This window comes from Sprattus sprattus (genome assembly GCF_963457725.1).
Source record: "Sprattus sprattus genome assembly, chromosome: 14".
Classification (NCBI taxonomy): domain Eukaryota; kingdom Metazoa; phylum Chordata; class Actinopteri; order Clupeiformes; family Clupeidae; genus Sprattus; species Sprattus sprattus.
In genome coordinates, this window is record NC_137912.1 from 13,749,866 (window position 1) to 13,771,649 (window position 21,784).

Here is a 21,784-nt window from a genome sequence, read left to right on the forward strand (position 1 = left end):
ACGGAGCTGGAAAGGTTGAAATCCCAGGGCTTCTGTTTGTTTTGTTTTTTTCTTCAGTATTTCACTGTGGAAGCAAGCTTGTCAGAGGTAGAGCTGGAAGCCCATGTCGCCAGCAGGCAGCCTTGTTTTAGAAAGGCCGTCGCGTTTGGCAGTCTGTTCGCTCTCTCCATCTCTCAGCGATCGGAGATGTGTAGGTGTGGGTCAGACTATTTTCTGAGGGTTTCTTCTGGAAATGGCTGTGTACTGTTTCATTTAGCGTATGTGTTTTACTGTCTTTCTTTTCTCTCCTGTTTTTTGTTCTGCTGAATTTAGTCCATCTCTCTCTCTTTTCTAGTTTAGTCTGTTGTACTCCGTCGATCTCTCTCTCTCTCTCTCTCTCTCTCTCTCTCTCTCTCTCTCTCTCTCTCTCTCTCTCTCTCTCTGTTTTAATCGTATTCTCTCTTTCCCCTGTCTTTTTCTCCTGCAGGCTAGATAAGTCGAAGGGAGATTACCGGAGCCCGCAGGAGGTGAACAACATGCTGAACCACCGAGTCCTGACTCGGCCCGAGATCCAGAACAACGAACGCAACCGGGAGCCGTCCCGCACCGAGGAGAAGAAGCAGAAGGCGGAAAAGTCGGGCAAGCAAGACCACAGCCACCGCTGCACCTTACAGAGAGACGGCGACAGGTACACGCTGCAGAAAGACGGGGAGAGGTACACCCTGCAGAAGGACGGAGATAGGTACTCCCTCCAGAAGGATGGAGAACGCTACTGCCTACAGAAAGATGGAGAGAGGTACACGCTTCAGAAGGACATTGACAGACATGCACTGCAGAAAGAGGGAGAGAGGTACGGTCTCCAGAAAGACACTGAGAAATATGCACTCCAACAAGAAACAGACAACTATGCTACACACAAGGAAATAGAGAAATACGTTCTCCAGAAAGATGGAGAGAGACATACCCTTAAGAAAGACAGTAGATACACCTCGCAGAAAGACGGACAAGTGTATGCTTTGCAGAAGGACGGGCAGTTGTATGCCTTGCAGAAAGACGGGGAGAGACTCACTCTGCAGAAGGACAGTGAGAGGTACACTCTTCACGAAGACGCAGAGAGACACACTCTCCACCACAACACAGAGAGGTACGCTTTGCAGGACACAGAGACATATGTCTCGCAGAAGGACATTGAGAGGTACCCCCTCCAAATGGATGCAGAGCAACTGGTCCCCCAGCGGGACAGCGACCACCCCGGCACACGGCACGACAGCGACCGCTACGCCTACCAGAGCGAAGCGTCCGTGGAGGCCGGTCGGCCGGTCACCAAGATCAACAGCATCAAGTTGCAGCCGGAGCAGGCGGCCGCCATCGCCGCTGCAGTAGCCTCCTCGCGTCAGCTCCAGCTCCAGCAGCAGGCGGCCCAGCAGCAGCAGCAGCAGCAGCACAAGCCCAACCCGCACAACGGCTCTGGGGAGCGCAGCCCGCTGGGGGATGTAGCGCTGGTGCAGCCACCGAGAGTTCCACCCCACGGCCTGGGCCAAACTCAACAGCAGCAGCAGCAGCAGCAACAGCAGCAGCAGCCGCTGGGCCACGAGCCGGAGAGGACCACAAGCCTGCAGAGGTCCACGAGCCTGCACAGGACCAACTCCATGCAGCAGCTGGAGCAGTGGGTGAGGGCCCAACCAAGGGGGCGCCCCACTGAGGACGACCCCAGGAGGTGAGCAGGTTTGATGGGAGAACAGGGGTCAGGTGATGTGGAGAAGGAGGATTTGACTCCCTGCTATGAATAACAAGTCGGATTGTGAATGTGTGTGTGTGTGTGTGTGTACTAGATCAACCGGATGTTTACTTGAACTTTTTATGCCTGTCTTACATCATCAGTCATTTTCGCTCTCCCCACTGCATACGGAATGACACTGACAAGCAGCAACATCTTACCTCTTCGCGTACCTATCTCTCTTCTTTCTCTCACCCACACACAAACAGGTCCAGTCTAAGATCAGCAGCAGACAGGCTGCTCTCTCTCTCTCTCTCTCTCTCTCTCTCTCTCTCTCTCTCTCTCTCTCTGCTGAAAGCTGAAAAGGCCCCTGCTTCTCTCCAAATCATTTATCTCACCCACACAGATACTTTCACCCCCCTTCCCCCTCTCTTTCCTTCTCGACACATCCCCCCCCCCCCCCCCCCCCCCCCTGCGCGCCTGCCTCCTCACCATCTCAGCCCTGAGTGAGCTGAAAGCTTGTTATGTTGGCGAGGCAGCCGCACCACACACTGTATCGCTGTCAGGAAGCATCCCCCTCATTTTGCCCAGCCTGGTTTGAGACAGGAGAAGAACAGGAGTGTTTGCACTCTGCTCTCCCGCTTCTCTCTCTCTCCCCCCCCCCCATCTCTCTCACTCTCTCACTCTCTCTCCACTCGTTTGGTTCCGCTCTCCTACGCTACTCAGATGAATAAGTTATGGACACTGTGTCCCCAACTAGAGTGCCGGCGAGTCCCTTCCGTAAGCGTCGGAACACGGACGTGAGTGCGAGGATGACAGGGCTACCGCGCTGCCTCCATTTCCCATTTAAATGTTAATTTGGCTCCTATCCATCAATGCCGCTGTATTTCTGCATGGCTTCGCCCCTCTTTCACCATGACACCACTCTCTCCGTCATTGTTTTGTTACCAATGGTATTATACGGCACAACACAATAAGCTTTCAAACATGCACTTCATGCTTTGTTAGCTTCCTTGCTAAGTGCAAGCAGCTAGGAGACTCTGAATTGTCAGAGTGATCCATTCAATGCCAGGGCTGAGGAATCTTCCAGATGAAATTTCTTCCCCTGTGTGTCTCCCTCTGACAACCAAGGGTTTTTTGTATGCAGTGCAGTGCCCAGCCCCAGCACACTTCAGACAGCACAGGACAGGCCTTTGTGATGCTCTCCTTCCAGACCCAAAGCCTCTTCATTAGGGCCGTCTCAGCCACGGTTCAAGAAAGGCTTAAAAAACACAGCTGTAGAGAGGGGGAGAAACTGAAATTGTTTCCCCCCCCGTTTCGAAACGCTTTCGTGCCATTACCGCCCTTCATCTAAAAACACTGTCAGCACAAATAGAAGATGACACCAGAGAGCGATGATGGTTCATGCTTCCGGGTGTCGACAGAGGGAGATCGAGGATAAACCGTGGTTGTCCATCTACACTGAGTTGTTATCTGTGAGGGCTGGGCGACAGATGTTGTTTTAATTGTGATAAAGCTATGTGAGCTTGGCTGTGGGCATGGGGTCCTGGGGCATATGCCCCACTGAAGATGTTTTTTTTTTTATGGTTGCAATTTTGACGACTGAGCCTTCCTGATTCATTTCCTCTTCTTTCTTTCTTTCGCCTCCTTTTTTTTGCTTTCAACTACATAAGAAACAAGTGTGCCAAGTCTGTTAATGATTCTCTTAAGTGTCCTTCAGTCGTGATGCTGAGGCTCAGAACAGCTGGACTGCTGCTGCTGCTCAGCGCCGGAACGCAAACATCTGAGCCCCCCCCCCCACCACCACCCTATCCTGTGGGAGGGATGGTATGGGGGGGGGCTTAGATGGAATAGATGATCCTACCTTTCCCTGGCCTATCGTGTTGTCTGCCTCAGTTATTACGATGAGCGTAACCCAAATACTACTGCACCGAATTTCATAGGCTTCTAGAATCGTGTTGTAATTCTGTTAAACCACATAAAGCCAAGAAGACATGTGTCTGACTTTTGATAGAAGAGTATGATTGCTTCCAGATGATTGCTTTCAACTGGTGACAAAGAACTTTGTTTGAGAAGCTTTCTATTCACTGCAGCAAGCTTCGTCAAAACTAGCGCGGAGGGAATGTCCCCAGCGTAAATGACGCCTATGTCCTTTCCTGCAGCATAGTGCAGGCGAATGTTAACATCTTTCGTAGTGAGGATACATATCATTTCAAACGTTAGTTTGACAGCCGGTGACGGGGGCCGCCTTGCGGGGGCTGTGGGGGTATACTTCGTGGCCAAGCTCCTGCACCATGCTGTGCTGCTTTTCAAAAAAACAGGACCTCTGCACTCTGCAGCTGTCCTGTGTTTGTGTATGTGTGTGTGTCTGTGTGTGAGAGAGAGTGAGTGAGTGAGCGTACGTTCGTATACGTGCATGTGTGTATTTCTGAGCCAAGTAATCAGCGGCTCTGTTCAGTCTTCCACACCACCCACACCCCACCCCCAGCACGAGTTGAACTTGGCACCCCCTGAGCCTGGTTGGCACAAGATGACACGGTCCTTAAGATTGGAAGCTGTCCATCCTGCCGATCTACGACTGGCTGGCAGCAGCTTCCGGTGACAGAGGGAGGGGTGGGAGGATTCAACGGCTCCGCTCCGCTCCGCTTGTGACCGCATTAAGTGCGTGTCCTGCTCTGCAAAAATAACCCCTCCATGATCCGCACATCTGTCTGATTTGTCTGGCAGTTGACTTACCGCAGGCGAGCCACTCGTATTATCTGCTCACTAAGCAGCGTTTCGGGGGCACAGAGGGGTCAAAGGTGAAGAGGCGAAAAGGCCACGGGGAAAACCAGAGACATGTTTCAGCGTTACAGCTCAGCATGCTGTCTTCCCGCGATATGGTAATGATTAAGTCTTTAATTATAGCCCCCAGGAAAAACAGGGAATTATCACAAAGTTAAAGCTAGAGCTTATTAGCATAATTCTATTATGAGAGAACGCGTGCAGGTAATTAGAAGCAGTTTCCACTGAACACTCTTGATTTAGGGGCCGAATAGAGATTTTTATTCTGCCGATTAAAGCCTTTTCTTCTTTAAGAATAAGTAATTTTTTTTATTTTTTACATTTTCTTATTTTCATCCTGCGTGTCCCCAGCATAACCTCCTACCAGACGCTGCCAAGGAACATGCCAAGCCATCGGGCACAGGTGGTGCCGCGCTACCCGGAGGGCTACCGGACGTTGCCGCGCAACAGCGGGGCTCGGCCTGGCAGCGTGTGCGGCTACCCCACCTCAACCTACAAGCGCGGGGCTGGAGGCAGCGCTGGCGGCTCCAACTACCACACCCTCACCACGGCGACAGCGCAGGAGAAGCGCCGCTCCATGCGGGACGACACCATGTGGCAGCTATACGAGTGGCAGCAGCGGCAGGTGATGAGCCAGCGGCAGGTGTACGCCACACTGCCGAGCCCGCGCACCATGGGTGACATTGCCGAGCATGCGGCAGCCCCCGGCGCCCGCGCCAGTATCGCCCAGTCCATCCCACCCTCGCCCTCACACGGCTCACTGGGGGGAGGCATCTACCACACCTACTCGCCGCGCCGCTCCGCACGCAACCACGCTGCGTGCTCCGAGATGTCCTCGCCCATCTATCGCGGGGACCTATCCATCGACCGCCGGCACAGGGCTCACCCCACCAAGGTAAAACAGAGGAACACCCTCAACCCCCTGAGCCTTCCCTGGGTACCATTCATTAGCTCCCAGTCTAGGGGTTTCATGCAGACACAAGAGTTATTCTTTTATGATGTTTTTAATGGACATTCAATCCTATCACCTAAATTCTGTCATGTTACGTTTTAATTGTGACATTTTACATGTTACATTTTAATTGTTACATTGTACATGTTATGTTTGAATTGGTTTGTGATGGCATATTACTATTATATAAGTCAAGTATTGGCATGGAGGAATTGTAGCTCATGAGTACAAAGTGTTTGGTCAACACATTGCAACTCTGATAAGATGGCATGACAAATACATTAGCAGTCAGCTTGCCAGTTAACTGTATTTGATCAAGGACCACTCTATAGGAGTTTGTTACTGGTTGGCTAAGTGTCCTCTTCCTTTGACAAGGCTCTGTTGTCAGCCTGCTTATGATATTGACACCTTCACCCCCATGCTCTCTCCAGTATGCCTACCAACCTGACCGGAGGTCCATGCCCATGGCGATGCCGGGCCAGAGCATCACCCCACAGTCCCTCCAGGGCAAGACGGTGAGATAGTTTTGTCTTTTTTTTGTCTCATGTTCCTCACTATAAATTCATCCTCTTTACAGCTTGTCATCTTTTTTACAGTAATATTTTTCACTTGGCACGTAATTGGTAGAGGGTGCATAGTTTAGCATCAATTATGCACCTGCGGTAATCTGCAGTAATTATAGAAGGCTGTTGAAAGAGAATTCAGAAACATTGAGACGAAGGTAGCATTAGGATGGGTTGAAACTGCAGTTTCTTTGTGACAGGAACAGATACACTTTGTTTCCTTTTGTATATCTGTCTTGTCCTTATTGCCAGTGACAGAGTAATCATAGGATGAGATGAGCAAAAGCCACTGTGGAAGTGAAATGGCCACAAACTAAATTCTAAATATTTCATAGAGGTAATTGAGCGAGCCTCCTCACAAATGTGAGCCCTTTATGAATTATTTGCTCGTCTCTGGCCTCTCTCAGACAGATGTTTGCCACTTGCAGGCGAATCAATCAGGGTAGATGGGTCTGAAACGCTATGCCATTTATTTTTCACCCGCCTATGTGCTGTGACTGTGGAACAGAAAAAGCATTGCAGTGAGAAGAGCCTGGAATTATCATGGGCTTACTCGGAAGACTTTCCCTTCAAAACCTCAAAAGCTGTTTCCGGACAGATTAGCTTTGTGCTCACATTGTAGCGCTGTCAGGTTTATGTTTCTGAGCTTGCGTCAACCCAGCCAAATCTGGGGATCACATTCTTTTCCTATCTCCATCCATAACTAAATGTGTCCAACAATAGATAGACCTGTGCTTCCTACCCCACAGTATTCTGGAAGCGAATGATGCAGAATTATAAGAAGTAATTCATGTAAACAACATTAAAACTCTCCCTTTTATATGAATTCAAAGTAGCATTCTGTTTGTCCACTACATTTTCATTCCAACCAACCCAGTCCGTGCCAGAGCAGCCCCTGTGATGCCAAGGCAAACATTCTATAGCCCTCTGTCCTGTCACATTCCCAAACTCTGGAACTCTATCCTGTCACATTCCCAAACTCTGGAACTCTGTCCTGTCACATTCCCAAACTGGAACTCTGCTCCACATTTAATAGCCACCAACCACCAGAGCACCTGTTCAGACCCCTCCAGTCCCCCAGTTTAGGACCACATCCAACCCCTCCCATCTTCTTCGACATAACGCCACTCGACCAGTCACCTTTCTACCCCCCCCCCCCCCCCCCCTCATGTCCTGGCCGGTCACTTCCGAGCCAGCAGGCTTGATGAGGTGCTAACGTGTGCCTCCTGTGTCTCCCCCACCGTGCGGCCCCGCCGTGGTGCAGCCGGAGGAGCTGACTCTGCTGCTGATCAAACTGCGACGGCAGCAGGCCGAGCTCAGCAGCCTCCGGGAGCACGCGCTAGCGCAGCTTATGCAACTAAACCTCGACACCAACAACCCAAAGGTCAGACCCACACACCTGCCTGTGTGTGTGTGTGTGTTCGTGTGTGTATGCTATGCTCTGGGCACGCCCCCCGCCCAACAAACAAAAAAAACAAACAAACCACACAAATGTGTTTGTTTGTGTGTGTTTCAGAAGCATGGTGCTTTGCTTTGACCGTTTCTTGTGGTATGTGTTGTGTCACTATCAATAAAAGGATTTCCTTGTGTGCTTTTGCTAAAAGCATTTTTTTTTTCATTTTGCAGTACTGCTCAATTTTTAATGAACTGTTCCTTGTGCGATATTTTTTTATACATGAACCGTGTTATGGCCTTGATGCTTTGCATGCATCTGTTGTAAACAAAAAGCATGTGGTCAGTTTTCCTGTCTTCTCACCAGTAAGCCCACAGGCATGCCCCCGAGTTGTGTACAGCCTTGGCTTATAGCTGAAAGTTGCTTGTCAAAAACAGCTCTCCTCTTCTTCTCTCTTGCCTGCCTGTCTTTTTCTTCCTCCCGTGTTTTCCTGCACCTCTCACGTCTCTCTTTTCTTTTCTTCTCTTCTCTTCACCTCTACTGCTGTTTTCCTGCCGTCTCTTCTCTGCTGCCTCCTCTAGAGTGATATCCTCTCCCATCACCTACAGAGGAATCTCATGTATTTCGACGGCCAGGTGAGGGCACACCACCCCCCTACTACTTACCCGCTCGCACACATAAGACGCGTCCACACTGCTCTAGTTCCTGTTAGAGTGCTTCTCAAACAAGCCCTCTTGCACTCCTTCCAACCCCACAACACATTTACACACATGTACACACACACACACACACACACACACACACACACACATACAACACACACACACCCACACACACAACCACACACACACACACACAAAACACACACACACACACACACACACACACACACACACACACACACACACCTCTTACATTACTTAAAGATGTTTCGCTCAGAAGGGTATGTTGTGTGGCTTTCTATATTGGGACAGTTTGCCTCATAAGTAATTAAGTATGATGAGCTGGGTAGATCCAGCAGCAAAAGTAGCCATGTGCCCCACAGAGAGCACACACGTCAGGTGCTATTATTTCATACATGACTTGTTGAATTTTTTAAAGCGTGATGGCGTGGTGACATTTTACTTTGCATTGCTGAATGCTGTTTAGATTGCCTTTGCAGATGCAGTCATGGCGACGCATACTGCAGAGGTATTGCATTTGTGTTTGTTTATTTGTGTGTGTATGTATCTGTGTCTATACTTGAGGGGTTGAATATGCAGTAAATGCTTTATCAAGGTCATTCAATCAAATGGGATGGAAGAGGAAAATCTGTCTGTTGGGTTCTGGGCTCAGGTTTCGCAAACTCCATCAGGCATGTCTAATGGCGGGAGACGGTTTAATGTGCTGTTGATTCTGACAAAGCTTCGGCGGTCTCCCGCACCGCCTGCACTACTCAATTGGATTTGGAGAAGGTCAGGTGTAGGGTGTTATTTGAAGTCACAGGAAATACCACGGTACTTTCCAAGTTGTGGGCACAGAAGTATCAGCGGCTCTCAGTTTTCTAACTGACCACGTCACAGTGGCTCAGGTGACTCCAGCTGCTGGTTGGGAAACGGATGAGCAGTTATCCGCACAGAAATACACACCGACAAAAACTATGTATGAACATACAGAAATGTACTCACATACATGCTTATGCAAACACGCACACACACACACACACACACACACACACACACACACACACACACACACACACACACACACAGACACGACACCTCGATGGAATCACTGGGATAGTGGCTTATTGAGTTTTCATTGGACCCCTAACTGTGGTGTAAATTGACTTGTGCTATGTTGCTCCCTCCTTCCCTTCGCCACTGGACTAGATGAAGGAGAACGAGCCTTTAATCTTCATGATACACACTATGATTGAGAACTCTGCGCCAAGGCCTCAACTGTACCAGCAAGTAAGGTCGCGGGATACCGACATCCATGCACCTGCCTGTTGTCATCGACCACTTTCTCCTCTCCTCTCCTCTCCTCTCCTCTTGTTTCTCCCACATTCGGATGCCGTCACCAAATGTCATCACAACCTTTTATGTTTTTAGCGTCTTGCGTTGTTGGTATTGCAGCACATCACATTCACCGCTTTCCTTGTTCAAAGTCCACCGCCTGTGATGAATGGGATGGCAGTTACATCAGATTTAGGCCCCATGGCCCCAGTGGATGCCTCCAGAGATCCATCACCTCTCATTAGTGACACACCCCACTTCCTTTGTGTTCCCCATGCCCTGCACTGTTTCCACTGGGGATCCACAGTGCATTGCTCAAGACATTTTGGATCATATGTAATGATGGCCCTGGTTTCTGACTGTATTTTAGTGCAAAGTAAATCCCCAGCTGGCAACCTTTCCTATACATATAGTAGTTTGTTTTTGCTCTTGAAAGTCTTCTCCAACTCAAAGGGCATTAGCTGCAAAGAACCTGCCCCCTCTCTGAAAGTAGGAGGGTGGATCAGGCGGGACGGGCTTGGTTGGGCGGTCAGAAATATGAGTCGGCCGTTCCCGCTGGGCTTTGGGGCTGGATTTAGCGGCGGGCCTCTGCGAGCTTTTCATTAGTCACGCTAACTCGGGCCCTGACAGGCCCTTACCAGGGGAGCATAATTAGCGCGGCGCATGGCTGGCCTGCCAGTGCAGGTCCTCCCTCCTGCCCAGCTCTGGCCCCTTCCAGTTCTTCACAGCGCAGCCAGCTCCTGGAACACCCTTGTTCTGAGCCCTAAGACACAGCCACTGTGGGTTAAATTGATGCCTCCAGCCTGCCAATGCCAGTCAGCCAGGACAGACTTTGTCTCTGGGAAGATAGTTTGCAGATGAAGTTTGTCCACCAACATCCAAAGGATTGCTTTAGTTGGAATTAAAGGAGCGCACATCATGCATTTAATTTGAAGGTTTTCACACCATTCAGGTTTTGTCATATTGTTGTGGTTGTTTTGGTTGTCGTCTTGTTGAACCTTTTTTCTGACTGTGTATCACGCCAAACATTGTGGAATGGAGATCCCCCCCCAACCTCCAGCTAGCCACCCCCACCCTACCCCCGCCCTCCTTCCAACTGCCTGCCACTTTTGTGACCTTGAGGTTTAAAAGTGATGCTGCATGCCCTTCCTTCAGCACTGAGTTACCGTCAGTGCAGGAGCCCTCCTCCTATTTCCATCCATTACCTCTCAAGGTTTTAAACAATCCGTGTGTGTGTGTGTGTGTGTGTGTGTGTGTGTGTGTGTGTGTGTGTGTGTGTGTGTGTGTTTGGTGTGTGCAAGTGCTGATGTATATTTGTGTGTGTGTGTGTGTGTGTGTGTGTGTGTGTGTGTGTGTGTGTGTGTGTGTGTTTGGTGTGTGCAAGTGCTGATGTATATTTGTGTGTGTGTGTGTGTGTGTTTGGTGTGTGCAAGTGCTGATGTATGTTGGTGTGTGTGTGTCAAAAGAAAAGTGTGAGCACAGAACTTTGCGTATTTGGCCCAGCCAATTCTGTGCTGTAGGCTAGTCATACATCAGATGATAAAGAAACAATGGACCCTGAATTTTTTTCCATAATTTAATGCAATTAATTATTAATTTAGCTGATTTGTGGAACTGTAATGCATAATTTTGCATAGTGACATTTTGCTATACACTTTTACAGCCAAGATGTAGGAAAATGTGTCTTAAATGTAATGTGCCTGCACAGGAACAGTCCAGTATGTAGGTACATCCTTGTTCTCATTACTCTTCTTTTCAAGCAGTAGAATATATGTACGACACTAGTGAATGACCCACCATAAAAGAATAGTCTCAATTCGCTGCAGAGCCCTGGGCAAACAAATTGAATATATGGGAGGACCGCGTTGGGAGCATAGTGAGCATGGTCGTCATTGCCAAATACATTATGAGCTGATACCCTAGCGCTCAGGCTCATTTATCAGCTTTTCTTTGCCTTTTTTTTTAGTCTCTCTGTTTGAAACCGTTGCTCTGTCTTTCAGTTGAGTCCAGAAGACTACAGAGAAGGCTCCTACACATACCGATCAGAAGACCTGGACGTGGATGTGAGTGTCTGACAGCAAGCATTGAGTCTGTTTACGCTGACTTGCCGAGGGATGTTCTAACATTAATACGCTTGGGTGGAAAAATTGAATCATTTATGGGAGTCTTTTTTTTTTATCAGTTTTGCTTTTTGTTAGCTTTGTTCTTCTACCAAAAAGTGAAAAACTGACAGATCTTGTTGATGGTGCCATCAACCATTTTACCCTGAATGAAATGATAAACTAACAACAAATATTCTCCTCCAGATATCTGAATATTGTGAATCTACAGATAATGTCCGCCAGCTATAAGTTAGCTTTTGATACACATTTTAAATGTACGGTTTGTGAGAAAATATTTAAGACTCTCAGAACTTGGGAAAAAAACTGTAGATCCATGCTTGTTTTCGGTTCATCTGTCAGAATGAAATATGTGCAAAAGCTTTGACATGTGTTAGCACAATTTTCTTTTTTAACACCCCCCCCTCCCCAAAAAAACCCCCATCTGAACTCTCTATTATATTATCACTTTTCAGGCAAAGCTTAGCAGGTTGTGTGAACAAGACAAGGTGGTGCGAACCCAAGAAGAGAAGCTGCAGCAGCTCCACAGAGAAAAGGTAACAGTACCATATAAACCACCCGAGCCCATCATACAACCTTATCTCTCTTGCTCACGGGGAACAACAAACGTGGTGATCTTGTGATATCTCCATGACATCACCATTGTCTGCACGGTAGATCATTTTAACAGACCTCTTCCAGTAAAGTCTTAAAAAATATGTCTTAAAAAACAGTCTACTTAAAAACAGGTACTAACCTGTTCCCGCAGTTTTCGCCACGTTTGAAAGTTGAGTGCATCTCTACTTAAAGAGTCTGTCCACGGAGTCACCTTTCTCCCAGATTAATTATGGGGAGAGGCTCTGGGCCTTCGGAGAGCTTCATTAGACTCATCCCAGTTCTCGCTCTCAGCCTGCTGCACCTGCTCCCGATTTCCCCATGGGCTCCTACAGACAGCAGCACATTGCTGGGCTCTAGTGCAGATATTCATCTACGGACCTAAGTCAGATCCTACATCATTCGATATCCACCAAGGACAAGGGGCACAAGGACTCTGTTTTCACAGTTTAAGCATACATTACCAGAAGATATAACGGTATGTAGTGTGTAGGTGATAAGAGGGTTAGAGGGTTCGTAGCTAATTCCCGGGGTGTTGTGGTGGTCTTTAGCACACGCTGGAGACGGCGCTGCTGTCAGCGAGCCAGGAGATCGAGATGAGCGCGGACAACCCGGCGGCCGTGCAGAGCGTCATCCAGCAGAGGGACGTCCTGCAGAACGGCCTGCTCAGCACCTGCCGCGAGCTGACCCGCATCACCACTGTGAGCAGTGCCAAAAAGCATACACACATGCAACACACACTCACACACACACACATGCAACACACACTCTCATACACACACATGCAACACACACTCACACACACACACACACACACATGCAACACGCACTCACAAACACACACATGCAACACACACTCACGCAAACACACATGCAACACACACACACACACAAACACATGCAGCACACACCCACACACACACACATGCAACACACACTCACACAAACACACATGCAACACACACACTCACACACACACAGACACACATACACACTAACACATACAACACACACTCACACACACATACATGCAACACACACTCACACACACACACACACACACACACACATGCAACACACACACACACATGCAACACACACTCACACACACACACACACACACACACATGCAACACACACTGACACACACACACACATGCAACACACACTCACACACACACACACATGCAACACACACTCACACACACACACACATGCAGCACACACTCACACACACACAAACATGCAACACACACTCACACACATGTATATATAGTCTATATATATCCAAGGCTAGAAACCTTTTTAAATGTGTGAGAAGATGCATTGATAGTTATGCCTCTGTGATGACCTCGACTGCCAGCTCAAAGGTGGAACAACAAAGATCCCCCCCCCCCCCCTCATTGCCACTCCATACCTTGTAGAAAAAACAGCAAGGCCGAATAGTGGCGCAATATTCCAGCCTTGAAATAGAGGTGTAAAAACACTTGTGTTGTATGTATGCGTATTCTCCTCAGGAGCTGGAGCGGGCCTGGAGAGACTATGACAGGATGGAGGCCGACGTCACTCTGGCCAAGACCAACCTGCTGGAGAGGCTGGAGGCCCTGGGCAGCCCACAGGTTCGTCTCGCTCTCCTCATCGATCGCCACAGCTGTCGGCCCCTTGTGTAACCCCTCGATACCCTTCTCCAGCCTCTCCTATACTCTGCCTCTGCTACACCCATTAACTCCATGCCTCTCTTGAAAGTTGTCAAAACAGCAATTAAAACATTTTTTTTTTTTTTTACACTAAAGTGGTGTTGATGACAGAAAGCAGCAAAAGCTATTAGGTGCCTTTGTTCACGCCGCGGAAGGAAAGAATAGACAACACTCTCCCCCAACACTCCCCTAAAAATAACACTCCCGTCGTCGCCCCTAAAAATAACAGTCTTTTCTCACTCTTTCCCTTTTCTTTGACATTTGCCAGCTGACTGGTAAACGCAATACCAAACTGAGAACATGCTGTGCCATACAGCACCACCTATTGTGCTAGAAAATGTCTTCAATACTTCGATGCTGCAAGGCTAGAGAGAGCACTAATTGCAATCTGTTGCTTCTTTTGGATGCAGTGCTAACGGTTTATAATGGGAATCGATCATGAAATCATCATCTGAAACATGAAATCTTTATGTAAAAACCTCCATCACAACGCAAAACAAGCAGTTTCTGTGTCAGGTTTATTGTTTATAGTGGGAATTCAACATGTTTTGACCTCAAACCTTTACCCACTCCTTCATGTAAAAACCTCCATCACCCGTCATCATAGCTCTTCCAGGATTGATGGGATGCAATATTCCAACGCTTTCCTCTTTCACTTGCGCAAGGCATGTGTCACGTGGGATGTGTCAAGTGGGGTGTGTCTCGTGTCACGTGGCACCACAACCCAGACCCCAGGCAGCGCGTCTGACAGCCTCTAAGTGCTCCCGTGTCTTCTCACTCCCCTCTGAGCCGCCAGTGCCCATTCGCTAAAGAGGAGCAGCTAATTAGTTTTAACACCTGCAAGGACTCTCGTTAGCAGCGAGCAAAAGGGAGGGAGAGAGGGAGAGGAGGGAGGGAGAGAGAGAGAGAGAGGGAGGGAGGGAAAAAAGGTCCCCTCTGATCTGGTTATTAAATTTCACCCTGCTCGAAATCTAAAGGGCTGACCATCATCTTCACACCTGAATAGAAGTCGATTAGTGGCCAGCTCCCTCCTGCAGTCTGTTTCCGGTGCTCTTAAGCATGAGTAATATAAGGAGGGACATTAGCGGTGTGTTGGCCTGACTCCTGATGAAGAAGGGGCTTCAGCATATAATAGCGTGGTAGTGGATGGGAGGCTCACAGCTGTAAAGTGTGCCTGAACGGATAGTCAGTGGCAAAACAGGGAGTATACATAAGTGAAGTGTTTTTAATAAACAGTCTATGACAGGAGGTCAAACCGTGACAGAAAATGCCGGATGTGCCTCATGAAAAGCTGTGGTAGATGTTTCTCGTGTTTTTGAAAAGCTCTTTTTGGACATATGTGTGTGTGTGTGTGTGTGTGTGTGTGTGTGTGTGTGTGTGTGTGTGTGTGTGTGTGTGTGTGCGTGTGCGTGTGCGTGTGTGTGTGTGTGTGCGTGTGTGTGTGCGGGTGCGTGCGTGTCTCCAAGCAGACAGAGCCCCCGAGCCAGCAGCATGTGCAGATCCAGAAGGAGCTGTGGAGGATCCAGGATGTGATGGAGGCTTTGAGCAAAAATAAGCCACAAAGAAGCGTCGACACCAGTAAGTCTTTCAGACAAGAGAGACCCCCCACAAGCACATGTGTGTCTGTGTCACGCACGCTCACAAATACAAAAACACACACAAACACACACACACACAAACACACACACACACACACACACACACACATACACGCACGTATGCACAGTCACCCACATGCAGCAGGGAATGACAGCCAAAATTGCACAAAAACAAGAAGTGCAGTTGCTGGGTCCCCTAACCTGGCAAACACTCCAGGGTTTTTCTGACACATCTGATTATGTGTTTCCAACCGGAAACAAATCTCACTATCTCCTGGTCTAGGCTGTTATGACAAGAGAGAAACTGTTTCAGTTGACCTAACTTGATTAAATAAAGGCTAAATTAAATTCCAAAACACACAGCCAAAGACAAACCCACAGACCCAGACACTTTATACATTATCATGTTAGAATGGACCAGTGGACTTCATGCTTTTGGTTAACAATGTAACAAGTCTAAAAAACAATGTAGCAAGTCAAATAATGTCCTTCCTTTTGTTGTAGGCTTCCCTGGCACAAAACCCGTAACAAACGCCCACAAGAATGAGGTGAGTTGCACAGTTCCTGAAAAAATCAATAAGAAAAGAAGAAAAGTCAAATTAACAAATAAACTATATTGACGTGAAGGTGTGACACTGCTGCCTAATAGTTAATGCTGCACTGTTAACAACCTCAGTATTACTAATTGGTGCTGAACACTTATTAAAACTGACTGGGGTTTTGCATCAGTGCATCCTAAGCTTCCTCATCAGTGTGACCCGACTCCCTCAGAGGAAAACCTCCCTCCACCCTTTGTCTAATCTGTAGGAGGTAGACCCTGTACCCCCTCGACCCCCTCTCCCTCACTCCTACGAGAGCGGCGACTGCCCGGCCATCGTGCCGCCTGTGGTCCCCGTCGGCACCAGCCAAGGGCACGTGCCCCGTCCACTCCAGCACCAGAGGAACGGCGGTCAGAGTGTAAGATGCTCCACTCCTTGCATTTTGTGCTGAAAGCTTCGTCACCGTCATCAGACGCTTTCCTCATCATCTTCTTCCTCATCATCGTCATCGGCTTCATGATGAAGGCTGCCCTCACAGCCTTTCCTGCCGCTTGGCATGAATGTACCCAGTTGCTCTCTCCTTCCTCCCCTCATGGATACCTTTTTGACCCCATTCAGCCTCCTTACATCTGCCTATTTTGACTCATTCCCATTCATCCCCTTTGTGGTCCACTCTGTTGTTGGACATCACTTGTGTGTGTGGCGGTTTGCGTTTGGAGCTTGAGCCTAACGTTTGAGTTTGAGTCTTGCCATTGTGTGTGGAGTTGAGCTTGTGTTTCATTTTGACTGTGGTTGCCTGTTGGCTTCACCTTGAGTTTAAAGTCATGAAGTCTGCCCTTTTGGTTTATGCCCATGCTTTCATGATGTCTAGAGCCCCATGTGTGGTGTTGCGGTGTTCGTTTTATGTTTGTGGTTCTCTGTGTCTTATTGTCAGTGCACTTTGAACCTCTGGAGAAAAACGTTGGTGTGTGTGTGGTGTGTTGTGTAGCTGCCGTCATAGCCATTGCTCCATTTGTGAGCCATGTTGTGTATTGCCCTAGTGCCGTGTTTGACCCCTGTGACCCCTTGTGTGTGTGACCCTCCAGACTGGTAGCTCAGACAAGCCTAAACCTGGCAGTAGCATGTAGCACATAGCAATCGCTGAATAGCACTTAAAGTTAGGAATTAATTCAGTACTGAAATCAAGTCCAGGATGACGCTTAGGCTTTCATCTGAAAACCAGTCTTTGGTGTAGTGGCGGTATGGTGTTGGTGTTGGTGAGTCATGTGTTAAGGTCCTCGCTCTCCTCCAGGGCCCAGACTACCGCCTGTATAAGAGTGAGCCGGAGCTCACCACCGTGGCCGAGGTAGACGAGTCCAACGGGGAGGACAAGACAGCCGAGCAGGTCGTGGAGAAAGAGCCCACCGTCGCCAAAGGTGCCTGAACGTGAACCGGTAGAACAAGCGCTTTAGAACTCAAGAACATCAGTTGGGGCTGGTTGGAGTTACTGAACTGAATGTTCTTTCCCCCCCTGTATGTATTTATGCTCAGGAATGCCCTACCCTGTAGGCATCGTGTCTCCCAGAGCAAAGTCGCCCATTACAGAGTCCTCCAGCATCGCGTCCTATGTCACTTTAAGGAAGAGCAAAAAGCCTGACCCCAGAACAGTAAGTGCTGCTGTCAGAGAGAGAACCCTTTTTTGTCAAGTGGTGCTAGTTTTCAATAGTTTTATTCATAGATTCTCATAGATTATTCATAGATTCTCATAGATTATTCATAGATCTAGGAGTGATTGGGTTAACAATTATTTTTTTCTTTTAGGTACATTTTTTCAGACCACATTGTTTTTTAATATAATTGTATGGTCATAGATGCAGGTTCTGGCCAGGGCTTTGCATGTAGAAAATGTGTACAACCGATGTCTTTATGTTTCTGATACATTTGTCCTACCACTGGTTATTATCCACTGCATCAAATAATTGAAAAGGCTGCAGACAGAAAATAATTCCATTCCGCTGCAGGAGTATCGACCCTCTCATGCTGAGGGATTTGATCTGCCAATGGAGATGTATGAACATGATCTGAAACATCTCCCGGGAATACCTCATCAATTCTGCATTGGATTTAGATCTTGTCCTTGCAAGAGGCACAGATACAATTCTCATTTTTCTCCATTTGGGGACTACACATGTCCTGTGGGTAGCAGCCATGTCGTGCTGAAATATCTACCTGCCCATCTGCCTCCTCAGAGCAGTGACGTGACTACTTGGACACATGAGGAGGTGGATGACATTGACCTTCTAAACTAAGATGGAGGGGTTTCTTGCCATGCCAGGACCCCCCACTGATGCCATCTAAATCTGTAACCTTGACGGTGCCACCTATACAGACTTTGCATCTGGGCACATGGTAGCTCCTCTGACTATGCTCTGTTACTCACAAGCGTGGCAGTTTCTTTTTTACTCTTCTTATCCTCTGCTCTTTCTCTTTGCACAACTCCTTTTGTGCACAGTCTTTTGCCTTCAGCCTTCATTCCTGATCACATACCGTCCTCACATGTGCAGTCGGTATCTGTGGAGAGCTGCACTGCTCCAGCAATTAGATTCCCATTGCTTTGACGATGGAATGGGCCAGAATATCTGTTACCCGTGAAACATTAACAAATCCTTACAGTTTGGCCAACGAAAATGTTGTCAAATGTTTTTACAGCTGTGTTTCCCCCCAGCTGTTAACTGAAAAAGAGTAGGTGTTTATGATGTCCCTGATCTCAACCATCCACTGTTTACAGTGTAGGGTAGGGTTCACTCTTCAACCCTTGACCTACAATATCAGCATACCTTCCGTTTCCTTAAAACGTGCTTCCATTGAGTTGGCCAGACCCTGTTTGTATGCCAGAAGACCCATGTGTCTATATGAAGGTGTAGCTGCACATTTGTGTTCTCTTGTAACTCTATCACTTTCTCTCGGAGCAGTGACACTTGTTTGTCCTCTGGCGCAGGAGCGTCCCCGGAGCGCTGTGGAGCAGAGCCTCTCGGTGGAGGGCTTGCGGCCCCGCATGAGCGTGGAGGAGCAGATGGAGCGCATCAGGAGGCACCAGCAGGCCTCGCTGCGCCGCAGAGACTCGAGCTCCGGAGACCGGGAGAGCTCCCTCTCCCGCAGCTCCTCCTTCACCCGGGACCAGATCCCCACCAACCCCTACTACACCCTGCAGGTAAACAAAACCAACCCCTACTACACCCTGCAGGTAAACCCCCCAACCCCTACTACACCCTGCAGGTAAACAAAACCAACCCCTACTACACCCAGCAGGTAAACCTCCCAACCCCTACTACACCCTGCAGGTAAACAAAACCAACCCCTACTACACCCAGCAGGTAAACCCCCCAACCCCTACTACACCCAGCAGGTAAACCTCCCAACCCCTACTACACCCTGCAGGTAAACCCCCCAACCCCTACTACACCCTGCAGGTAAACCCACCAACCCCTACTACACCCTGCAGGTAAACCCCCCAACCCCTACTACACCCTGCAGGTAAACAAAACCAACCCCTACTACACCCTGCAGGTAAACCCACCAACCCCTACTACACCCTGCAGGTAAACCCACCAACCCCTACTACACCCTGCAGGTAAACCCCCCAACCCCTACTACACCCTGCAGGTAAACAAAACCAACCCCTACTACACCCTGCAGGTAAACCCACCAACCCCTACTACACCCTGCAGGTAAACCCACCAACCCCTACTACACCCTGCAGGTAAACAAAACCAACCCCTACTACACCCTGCAGGTAAACAAAACCAACCCCTACTACACCCTGCAGGTAAACAAAACCAACCCCTATTACACCCTGCAGGTAAACCCACCAACCCCTACTACACCCTGCAGGTAAACCCTACTACACCCTGGAGGTAAACCCCCCAACCCCTACTACACCCTGCAGGTAAACCCTACTACACCATGCAGGTAAACCCACCAACCCCTACTACACCCTGCAGGTAAACAAAACCAACCCCTATTACACCCTGCAGGTAAACCCACCAACCCCTACTACACCCTGCAGGTAAACCCACCAACCCCTACTCCACCCTGCAGGTAAACCCACCAACCCCTACTACACCCTGGAGGTAAACCCACCAACCCCTACTACACCCTGCAGGTAAACCCCCCAACCCCTACTACACCCTGCAGGTAAACCCCCCAACCCCTACTACACCCTGCAGGTAAACCCCCCAACTCCAGCTACATTCTTCACATAAACGAAACCAACCCCAACTAAAACCTGCCAGTAAAACTGCCCACCCTGACCACTGCACTGGACAAGAGACAGACCTGTGCTGGTTTCTATGGTTTGGCTAAGTCTCTAATCTCTGAACTAATGAGCTCATCCGAGATAGATTAACTATTTGCCTTTAGTCTGGTTTTTAATTATTAAACAGCTCTGTCCACTGTTGGTTCATTCTATTCAAGTTTAATCAAACCAATATATGCCCACCCCAGCACACACCCACGCCTTTTTGAAGACATCTTCAGGCCCCTTGGACTTGGAAGATACGATGAGTGCTTTGAAGTATTGAGGGCGCCCAGTTCATCACTTTTTTTTCACTTTAAAAAAAAAAACCTTTTGCATGAAGGCAGATCCGCAGCGTATCAAAGCCCATGAATAATACATGCCCTTGCCGGGCCGGAGAGCAGTGCGGTGCGGCGCAGCATAGCGTAGCGCCCAGCTCCGTCGTGTCCTTCACACAGGAGCCTCCAGGACTCTTTGAGATGCCGGTCATGCTCGGCACTCGCCTTGTAAGCTTCCTCTGACAGCCGACAGCATGTCATCGTGTCGATGTCGGAGGGGTTCTGCTCCAAACGCGAAATAACCAAGAGGGGCCTGCTCTGTCTCAGCGCCATGTCATTGCGTTACTTCTGTCTGTCACCACGGGGGTGTTGTTTTCTTACAATTTGATCTTTGAAAAGGACCATAGCAGCGTTTTTGTGTGTGTGTGTGTGTGTGTGTGTGTGTGTGTGTGTGTGTGTGCACGTACAGACCTCCAAGCGGAACGATGCGGTGTCCCCAGACAGGCAGAGATTGGAGGCTTCGCTACAGGCTCTGGAGCAGGAGATGCTGGAGAGAGCGTCAGCAATGCTGATCACCCCACCATTCGAGACCCCCAGCCCAAACCCCCACACAGGTAAGCACCTTTCGGCTCGACTCAGATCATTCTGTCAGAAACCACCAGCTGATCACTGACTTATGTGTATCCAGGACATTCTGACACTCTTGATAAGATAAAATATCTGTCCTGAGCGTAATCCAGACAGGATATTTAAGCACAGTGTGACACAGCGTAACTTGACCTCAAAAAGGGGCCCTTTTCCTGTTATGTAGAATCAAAGATAGAATTCACAATCATTTAAAGCTCCAGTCTGCTGCACGGTCAGCTTTTATGTTGTATCACTTTACAGTTTACATAGTCATTCCACTGCTTTGATTTATGTGCTGGCGTGACTTTGGTTTTCCTGTGCAGGAGGAGGTGCTGGCTGCGGAGGAGAGTATGAGTCCCCCTCCTGAGGAGCAGAGCAGCCCAAAGCTGACGAGGAGGTGGAGAAGGAGGACGAGGAGGAGGAGGAAGACAAGGAGGAGGGGAAGCAGGAGGATGTGGAGGTGAGGGGAAGGAGGAGGAGCAGGAAGAGGAGAGGCGGAGGAGAGAGGAGCAGATCTTCATGCTGGCTTCTCAGAACAGGTGAGCATGACATCTGCCCAAAGTCCTTCTCGTATTCTGTTCTAGTCTGTCTCTACTTTGTTCTGCATTTCTCTCTCTCTCTCTCTCTCTCTCTCTCTCTCTCTCTCTCTCTCGCTTAGGCTCTCCCTTTGTCT

At 48.8% G+C, this 21,784-nt stretch overlaps 1 protein-coding gene across 1 annotated transcript in view; it reads left to right on the forward strand.

Moving 5' to 3' along the window:
* LOC308375012 (pleckstrin homology domain-containing family A member 5-like) overlaps positions 1–12,511 on the forward strand; it is a gene marked incomplete at its 5' end in the record, with an annotated part of 104,338 nt that extends 91,827 nt beyond the window's left edge. The window contains 8 exons of the mRNA XM_080851031.1: positions 467–1,696; positions 4,832–5,375; positions 5,864–5,947; positions 7,260–7,379; positions 7,970–8,023; positions 11,386–11,448; positions 11,961–12,041; positions 12,394–12,511. Coding sequence (XP_080707157.1) covers positions 467–1,696; positions 4,832–5,375; positions 5,864–5,947; positions 7,260–7,379; positions 7,970–8,023; positions 11,386–11,448; positions 11,961–12,041; positions 12,394–12,459 — 2,242 coding nt within the window. The 3' untranslated portion in view covers positions 12,460–12,511. The remainder of the gene's footprint in view (positions 1–466; positions 1,697–4,831; positions 5,376–5,863; positions 5,948–7,259; positions 7,380–7,969; positions 8,024–11,385; positions 11,449–11,960; positions 12,042–12,393) is intronic.
* Between the last annotated feature and the right edge of the window lie 9,273 nt (positions 12,512–21,784).